Source organism: Chenopodium album, chromosome 4, assembly GCF_948465745.1.
Source record: "Chenopodium album chromosome 4, dcCheAlbu1.1, whole genome shotgun sequence".
Lineage (NCBI taxonomy): Eukaryota > Viridiplantae > Streptophyta > Magnoliopsida > Caryophyllales > Amaranthaceae > Chenopodium > Chenopodium album.
This window is the reverse complement of record NC_137837.1, coordinates 65,146,780-65,156,923: the sequence shown is the minus strand read 5'-3', so window position 1 is coordinate 65,156,923 and position 10,144 is coordinate 65,146,780. Positions and strand designations below refer to the sequence as shown.

The following is a 10,144-nucleotide window of genomic DNA, read 5'->3' as shown; positions in this document are numbered from 1 at the left end:
CGATCATACAATTTTGAGGCTATGCAAAGGACGCTTAAACAAGTTTGGGCGTTGAGACGTGAGGTAATGTTTCGAAAAATTGAGAACAATCTGTTTATAATCCAATTCTTTCATTGGCGTGACAAAGAGAAAGTATTGGATGGTGCTCCTTGGAACTTTGATAATCAATTATTGCTCTTAAAAGACATTAATACTGGGGAACAGCCCGAATCAATTGAACTAAAATTTTGCCCATTTTGGATTCGAATTTACAATCTTCCCATGGACAATAGGACCAATAACGATGTCAGAGTTATTGCAAATAAGGTTGGTGTTGTTATGGAGGTTGAGGATGACGCCTTGGGGTGGGATAAATCTCGAAGGGTTTGTGTCATGGTAGATACTTCTAAACCTCTGCGCAGAGTCCAAAAAATCAGAAATAAGAGGGGTGATGTGTCTACAATTTAGTTCAAGTATGAGCGTTTGTCCTCGTTATGTTTTTTGTGTGGTATATTGGGTCACACAAAGAAAGATTGTCCTAATATTGCTGAAGACGAGGAGCCGAAAGAGAAGCAATGGGGTTTGTGGTTGCGTGCTTCTCCAAGAAAAGGTAGAGCTAAATTGGTGGAGGAGATGGGGAAGATATTGTCAAAAAAGAAATCCTTAGTTTTCACTCAGAAACCAGGGATTATTGAACCTGATGCTATAAAGAAGGTGGGGAGTAGTAGTGATGTTTTGATGGTAAATGGGGGAGGGAATAAGGAGGTGCCTAGGGAGGAGGTGAATTATGAGCTGGATGCTGTGAATGTGGCGACTAGGGGGGGACTCAATTGAGTTCGAGGGGCTGCAATTTTATTTTGGGGGAGGGAGAGAGGAAGATGGGGGGTTGTGTTAATGAAGAAGGGGAGGGTGCGTTGTTGGGGGATGTGGGAAGGGAGCAGCCTACTTTTTTTATTGGAGTAGGTGGGAGTCTTTCCAAGGAAAAGGGAGGTGGAAAGGCAGGGAGAAAGTTAGCGAAAGAAAAAGGTTGAAGTGGCAGTAAGAGGATGGAGATTGATAAGGACAAATTATTGGGTAAGAGGGGCAGGGAGGGTGATGACAGTATTGGTGAAGTGGAAAATGTGAATAAAAACTTTGTTTATGACAATAACTCGACTGATGGATGGCAAATGGCGGAGACTGTCGATGAGCAGTCCTACCAAGCTCAATGAGTATTTTAAGTATTAACTGCAGGGGCTTGGGCAACTCCGATGCAGTTAATAATCTCCGAAACTTAGTACGGAGAGAAGCCCTGTCTCTTATTTTCTTAATGGAGACGAAGTTGAGTAGTGGTGAGATTGTTAAAATTAAGGGTAAACTAGTAGGGTATGAGGGTCTTGCGGTGGATAGTTGTGGTAGATCGGAGGGTGTAGCTTTACTTTGGGCGAAAGGGGTTGATGTCAAGTTGCGCTCAATGTCCTTACATCATATTGATGTTACTGTCCTGAAGGGTTTGGGGTCCTCGGAATGGAGATGTACGGGGTTTTATGGGTGGCCTGAGGTTGCCAATCGCTATCTTTTGTGAAGATTGTTGACTGAGTTGGCTGGGGGGGAATGATTTTCCATGGGTTTTCTTGGGTGATTTTAATGAAATACTCTCCGAATCTGAGAAGAAGGGGGGCCGAGACAGAGCTCTTTGGCAAATAGGAAATTTCAGAGATGTGATTGATGCTTGTCAGCTCATTAATGTTCCTTTTCCTAGCTATGAGTTTACTTACGACAATGGCCAAAGCAGGGAGGACAATGTGCACTGCCGTCTTGATAGGGCTTTGGCGTGTGAAAGGTGGGTGAGCTGCTTCCCATATGTGAAATTACTGCACTTGGAAAGAGAATGGTCCGACCATTCTCCTATTAATCCAGTGTTGGATGAGGGGAATGAGGTTACTACTAAATCGGGGGAGAGAATTTTTAGGTTCGAGCAGCTTTGGATAGAGCATGAGGGTTGCGAGGAGGTTATTGAAAGTGCTTGGCAACTTGGTGGTGCGTCTGTTGATCATAAAATTGCTGCTTGTGCGGAGGAGTTGCGGTTTTGGAGTGATAAGGAGTTCGGGAAAATTTTCAAGGAGATTAGGAGAAAAAGAAAAAGACTGGGAGTTTTGAATCGAGGGGGAAGGTCGGAGGCCCAAGTGAATGAGAGAAGGAAGGTTGTGAGGGATATTAGCAAGTTGCTTCATCAAGAAGAGATTTATTGGAGACAAAGATCGAGAGCTCTTTGGCTCAAGGATGGGGATCGCAATTCCAGTTTTTTTCCCTGTAAAGCCTCCCAGCGTCGGTGTAAAAATCACATCACTTCTTTGTTAACTGAGGACGGAGTCAAGCACGTGGAGGAGGAGGATATAAAATCAGTGGCAAAGGATTATTTTCGAACCTTATTCACTTCCTCACAACCGATTGATTTTGCTGCGGCTTTAGTGGGAATTTATAAAAGAGTTACAGCGAACATGAATGCAAGACTAACGGCTCCCTATTCGGCTGAAGAGGTTCTTCAAGCTCTTAAGAAAATGCACCCGTTGAAGGCGCCGGGTCCGGATGGTATGTGCCCTTTATTTTTTCAGACTTATTGGCATATAGTTGGTCCTGTTGATACTTCTTTGGTTATTAGTGTCCTTAATGGTGATATGATGCCGGATACGATTGATAAGACCTTTATTGTGCTTATCCCGAAAAAGAAGGAACCGGATAAAATGACTGAGTATAGACCCATAAGCCTTTGCAATGTGGTGTATAAATTAATTACTACGGTTTTAGCAAATCGTCTAAAAACTTTCCTCTCTGAGATTAATTCCATTAATCAGAGTGCGTTTATCCCAGGTAGGTTGATTACGGATAACATTCTGGTTGCTTTTGAGCTATTCCATTATATGAAAAATTGAGAGAGTGAAAGTGGTTTGTTGGCTCTTAAGCTTGATATGGAAAAGGCGTATGATAGGGTGGAATGGGGTTTTTGTTAAAGCTGTAATGGAGAAAATGGGGTTTGCTGAGAGTTGGATCGATAGAGTGATGCATTGTGTCTCGACGGTCTCGTTCTCGGTTCTTATAAATGGGGCACCTTCGGGGGAGTTTACTCCATTTAGGGGTTTATGGCAAGGTGATCCTCTATCCCCATACTTGTTTATTTTATGTGCGGAAGCGTTGTCAGGCCTCCTTTCGAGGGCAGTTGAGTTAGGACATCTTCATGGCATTCGAGTGGCTCCGTTAGCTCCTACCATATCTCATTTGTTCTTTGCAGATGATAGCTCCCACCATATATGTATGTATGTATGTATGTGTGTGTGTGTGTGTGTGTGTGTATGTATGTATATATGTTGCATAAATATTGTACATGTATTGCTCGTAATATTACATGTATACATTTATTAACCCATATAAATTTGTGTAACATATTATTATTATTATTATTATTATTATTATTATTATTATCATTATTATTATTATTATTAATTACCTCTAAAATCATTCTTAACAAGATGGCGATCAACAATAGTATTTTTTTACTAAATATAACAAGACTTAAGATATTAATTAATGAATATTTGTATTGCTACTATTTTTGTATATATATTGCAGAAATATTGTACATGTATTGCTTGTAATGTTATATGTATACATTTATTAACCCATATAAGTTTGTGTACCGTATTATTATTATTATTATTATTATTATTATTATTATTATTATTATTATTATTATTATTAATTACCTCTAAAATCATTCTTAATAAGATGGCGATCAGCAATAGTATTTTTTTTTACCAAATATAACAAGACTTAAGATATTAATTAATGAATATTTGTATTGCTACTATGAATATTGGAGACAATATTCATATAGTGAGTTGTTGTGAGTTATGGAGCTTATTGTGAGCTGTTGGCTGATTGGAATAATACATTACCATAAAATTGTTATGTGTCAAGAGCAACAAAGATGGGTAAGGTACTAAGGTGGCTACAAATAGGGCGATATTATTGAATGGCACACGACTTATATTTACAAATGTTGTTATTGGAGAGCTCAACTTGCTCCTATCTACCCATGTATACCAAATCCTTCAATGACCATGGTTTGTTCTATATTATCCTTTTCACTCACTTGCTGGAGAATCCTTCTAGCTTCATCTTTTCTATTTTTCTCCACATAAATTGCACTTTTGGTGAGGAAAAAATATAATTAATTTAAAGCTGATTAAAATCATAACCCTAACAATTCCAAAGCACCTCCAACCAAATGATTGATGATTTGAGACCAAAAGATTTACTATGCTAGATCCCAAGGGTCCAAACTTTATTGCTATATATACTAAAAAAGAAAGGGCATGTGTCAGAGCTCAAGGGTAATCTTAGATGCAAAGATTGAAATAACTTGATATACATAAGAAAACGTTGTCAAAACTTAAAAATGGTATGAATAATATACTTCGTATATAATGAAACAACATATATGTTATATGTTATTTCAAACATATAATTAAATCATGTGGGTAGTCCAAGAAAATCTTGTATAAATACTTAAAGTTTATCACTACAAGAAAATAACCTTTTTGTAGCGATTATTTTAACCTTTAGTATCGATTGTAATTGCAACAAAAAGTTTTCCCAACGAATGGTCATTGGATACAATATCCCCCGTTGCCTTAGCCTTTAGTAGTGGTTTTCCATATCGCTGGGGTTGGCCTCAATAATCGATACGAAAAACTACATCCAATCGTGGTGATTATAGTAGCAATTATAATCGCTATAAATGTTGAACTCATTTTCTTCCAAAAAAAAAAAATCATACATATGATCTTTACAAGATTCGAACATGCAACCTCAAACTCTTATATTAAATGTTTCACCAATAAACTATGACAAATTTATGTATTCTTTGTCAAACAATATTTATATATCTAGTGTAGAAAATGCTTTTTGTATCGATTTTTAGGATTTAGTGGCGATTATAAATGATACGATTTCTCATAATTTTATAAATGTGCAAAATTAGTGCGGATATGTATTATTATGTTTTCCGTATCGATTTTATATGGGAAAACCATGGCGATTGTAAAATGATACGATTTCCTTAATTATTTCACAAACATACTTGCATATTGTAGCATATTGTAGCGAATGTACAATCGCTACAATATAATCGCTATGAAAAGCCAATTTTCTTGTAGTGTATTGTATTTTATAAATACATATGGAGTAAAAGTTTTATTTATAGTCCAAAATTTGAACCTCATAATTTAGATTATAATCATTCATATAATTTGGCACATACACAAGTCTTTTTAAAACGCTTTTAATATATAGTATAAATAGATAAATATATATTCTTGAATAAATAGTATATATATTTTTCTTAATTCCTTAACTCTTTCATCGACTTCCAAATTCTTAATTGTATTTATAGTGATGTATCAATATTTGAAAATGATTCTATAAATACAATAAATACTCTTGTTTGCCGAATTATTGTTTAAGTTAGTGCTTTCAAATTGATGTCATGACACACCAATTTCTTTACTTGGCTTTGCAAATCCTCATTATGTTATCTCAACTTTTTAACCTGTCACGTAGATTTAAGATATTATTGAATTGACATTATTATATTAAAATCTAAATGGTATAGTTGAGGTATTAAAAATTATAATTGTAAGAAAAGGTAATGAAGTTAACATACTATTAAAAAAAGTTAGATGAAAATAGTAATAACGATAAAGAGAGACATGTTTAAAAAAAATCACAAAGGGAGATACGATATTAAAGTGTACTCTAATATTTCGTCGAAAATAAAAGTTTAATATTACAAATAATGATGAATTGAAATAAGTGTAATCCTTAAGAAAACAGACTGACTAATATAATCCTAAGATTAGTAAAAAAAAAAAAAAATTATAACTCGAACCGCCTTACACAATACGAAGTATATAGATAAGAACTGTTGACTATTGTTCTATTACTTCTATTGTATTATTTGTATATGTTGTTTCACAAAAGTGATAAGAACTGAAAATTTAACATTTGTAACAAATTTCTTTTATTAGACTGGTTGTCCATTTGTTCATGCAATTGGTCGGTGGTCTATATCGATCTCTTTTGTAACAGATTCCTTAGACTCCTTTTTGTAATATTTTCATTTGAAATTAACTATTTGCATCATCTACCAATTCCCTCTCCCCCCCCCCCCCCAAAAAAAAAAAAAAAAAAAAGGAAATCAATCTCACCTATCATTTAACTACACGATTTGTATATAAAGACTACTTTTGTTAAGGGTAATTGACCTAAAACGATATAAAAAATTAAAAATTAAAATAACAAGTTTGGCCTAAAATTAATTACGGAGTACTCTCTTTTAGATGGTCTCTAATTTATGCTTACGGGTTTGTTCACATTTACTTAATTTCAGTTCAGTTCAGCTCTAATCAGTTCAGCTTAGCTCCAACCAGTTCAGTTCAGTTCAGCTCCTAATTTCCCTCTCTCATAAAATATTCATTTCAACTCAGCTCAGTTCAGTTAGTTCAGCTCCAATCAGTTCAGTTCAGTTCAGTAAATGTGAACAGACACATCCTAGCTCGTTTTATGAGTATCCAATTTGATGAAAAGCCTCTTCAACGATTAATTAATCAAAACAATACACCTAGTCATCATTACATAAAATTATTATTATTAAAAAAAACCAAATTATGCACTTTCAGCAATTTAAAACTAATACTAATAAAAATATGAAAATGTGTTAATACTTTATTTTTTAACTAGTTTAATAAATAATGCCCATGTTCACGAGGGATTTATTCAGTAGCTTTCACCTTAAATGTAATGTTTTAACTATTAAATTATTGATGAATTTAAAAATATATTTATTAATATATAGAAAAACAAATACGAGTATAATCATGTAAAAGATTGTTAAATTATATTTCACTTTATATGCTACCTCCGCTAATCTATACTTCTATACTTTATTAGTATTTAAAAACACAAACCATAATTTTTCATATGACACATGTCATTACAAGTCACTCACTACCACATATGACACATGTCACCCCTTTTGATTTTTTTGTTTAAGTCTTTATACATTCTATAACTTGCAAATTCAATTAAGAAAATGAAGTGTTTCATTTCCATCATAATAAAATAAAGTTGAACCAATTAATATACATCACATAAACATATGAATTGAATTATATAAAAATTGTCTTTTCAACTAATAAACTTAAAATATAACTTAAACCAATATGTCATTTCATATCCTACAATCTTCATGTATATATACGTATCTAAATTCCTTTATCTTTTTCCACAGTTCTATCCTCATTCTTTTTTTCCTTTTAAGTTTTAGCAATGAAACAATTACTTCGTATTTCATATCAAAAATTTCAACTATTGAAAAACATACCTACATATGAAATAACCTAGATAAGAACCCGTGCATCGAACGGGCCAAAAGGCTAGTTATTATGTATAACAAAAGAATATTTTAGGTCTCACAAATAATACCCCTTTGTTGCACCTTGCACATAATAATTGACAAAGGTAGTAATTGAATTTTATGTTTCATAATGATATTAAGCTTTGACTATAATTAGGGTTACAGGTGTTATTAGGGTCAAGAGGAATAGATTTTAAAATAAAGAAATGTAGGATGCAATCATGCAAGTAAAATTTTCCACGTGGACATATTGTAACATGCTTAATTAGTAAATTAGTACAGTTGATCTGAAATGTCTTTTGAAAGGATATATACTATATAGTACTCCTATTATATTGGGTGGCCTATAATAGTTGTGATGTTTTGGTTTTATTACCTGAAAAAAAATACTAATGGACAAAATTGGACACAAAATATTAAGGTTGAAAAGGTTTTATTCGTCTTGTCTCAAAATCAAAATCTAACTTATTAAACAGAATTGAAGAAAACTTACAAATTTACAAATTTGTCTAATGTCCTATTAAAACCAGATAATCTGCAACTAAATTTCCTTGATCTAATCTAAAACCATATTTAATTTCCTTCTGAAAATTTAAATCTAATTGAGTCGAATTTATGTAATAGATTTTTCAGATTGTCCAAGAATAAACGGATATTAGCTCGTTTTTATCATAATATGGTTAGTTAGGACAACAGGAAGATTATAATTAAGGAGGTACAAGTCAACTATGTTGTTGTTCACATGACTTAACAATATATTATACGATGAGAACGTACTTGTTTTTAGAATCATTTTATTGACAATTGAAAATTGTTTTTGCTTGGGATCATAGTCATTGATCGATTGGAGCAATGTATGTACTAATAATATTTTCTAAAAGTTTGTGTAATAGGTTAGGGTACGGTGGTTCCAACAATGTACTAATAATACATTTTAAAAGTTTATTTAGTCATAAAGTATTGTTGTAGTAAGAAATTAAGAATATAATATACTATAATGATCACAAACATTTAAAGTGGAACAGTAATAGAGGTCAATCATATCCCAAACATTGGCATAATTTTTCTGATTCCACAAATCAAAATACTCTAATTTCTACCAACAAATTGTCATCCAATGTACTTTAAGAGTTATATGCTGACATACAAACATAATTAACTAAGTTCAATACCATATGGCATATAAGCACCAAAATATATATTTTATGAAGAAAAATATGAATACATATCTTACTTATTGATTTATTGATTTTGTCAACATGATATGATTCTTATCGTAACCATATAAATATTGATTAGAGAAAATAATCTAAGAATTGAGTTTTATATGCTCATCCAAAAGAATTAAGACTTACTGAACTATGCCAATTATGATTATAATTATTTAGCATGTTTTAAAAAGAATGTTCATAGTACAACTGCCAATATATATCATGTAAATTTTGTAACTCTAATACTCGTATGTAGTAACTTTTATAAAAGAGATACTAATAAGAACGAAAAGAATATTATTAAAGATTAAAAATAGGTAAATGAAATTAAAATTGTCAATTCCTAACAAGACTTAATTGAAATGATAAAACAAATTTGATGCTCTTTATTGGGTGCACATATTTTATTCCATAAGGCCGGATACTATTCAAAGTATATCTAAATAAAGAGTTAAAAAACTAAACATCCTAAAATAACAAATTGGAAATACTACGTATATAAGTTACAAACTTACAAAAGAGTTAGTGCTGCAAACTCACATAAAGTCAACCTCACTACAAGGAAAATGTTACTCCGTATTTGATTTGCCATGGGTGATGAGTATATTATTTATTACATACAATGCAAACATTATACTTCCAAAGTATATAAGAGCTATTATTACAAAATTTACTTTAATAAGGTTTAATTTTCTAATATTTTTTTCCGTAACCTTTATAGTAAGGGACAAAAAGAAGCTTTAAATTGTAATTGAAGGTTAATATGTAGTAATAAAACCTATAATCCAAGATATAGAATTGCCTACATGTTACCATTATATCACTTTATTTCACTACCATATATCAACAGAACTCTATCAAGAACGATCTAAAGACATCTAAAATTATTCGAGAACAATTCAAAAGCGATGTCATTAATTTAGGAGTGTTTAATATTTGCATTGTATTGAGAAGTTGCCAATAATTGACTTTTAGTAGTTCTTTTTTTTTTTTTTTTTATCTTATTTGAGCTATTAAATTAGCCATCATCTTATATTATCTTATCTTAGCCATCATCTTATATATATATATACCATTCACGCATGATATAATCTTTACTACCTATAAATGTTTTGTAATGGAAGACATAAGGTCTGTTCTGATTGACTGAAGTGAACTGAACTGAATTGAACTCATTGGAGCTAAACTGAACTGAAAATAATCTGAAAAAAACATGTCATAGTCATGTTTAATTCTACTAAGTTTGTCTTGATTTATATTTTTCAAATATAATATTTTTATATTACTTAGAGATATTATTTTTACCACATGAAATTAGTCAACACCTTGTTTTTTTTGTTAGATTATTAAACCTATAAAAATTCAATCTTAGAAAATTAAAATAATTTGATCTGATTAAAAAATAAAACTTAACTCTGTAATTGTATGAATTCATCATAGTGGCAAAGTGTTAATGGCGGGAAGGATGGAGACTGCAAACTTGGGAGGAGACAAAATTTAA

The 10,144-nt window shown here is 32.0% G+C and overlaps 1 protein-coding gene across 1 annotated transcript; it reads left to right on the top strand.

The window, feature by feature from the left end:
- Nucleotides 1–1,025: 1,025 nt before the first annotated feature.
- On the top strand, nt 1,026–10,144 carry LOC145628027 (uncharacterized). Its single transcript, XM_081680357.1, has 5 exons — nt 1,026–1,171; nt 1,213–1,519; nt 1,632–2,829; nt 2,948–3,212; nt 10,084–10,144. Exons 1-5 carry the CDS (start codon nt 1,026–1,028, stop codon nt 10,142–10,144), a joined length of 1,977 nt encoding a protein of 658 aa, XP_081536483.1.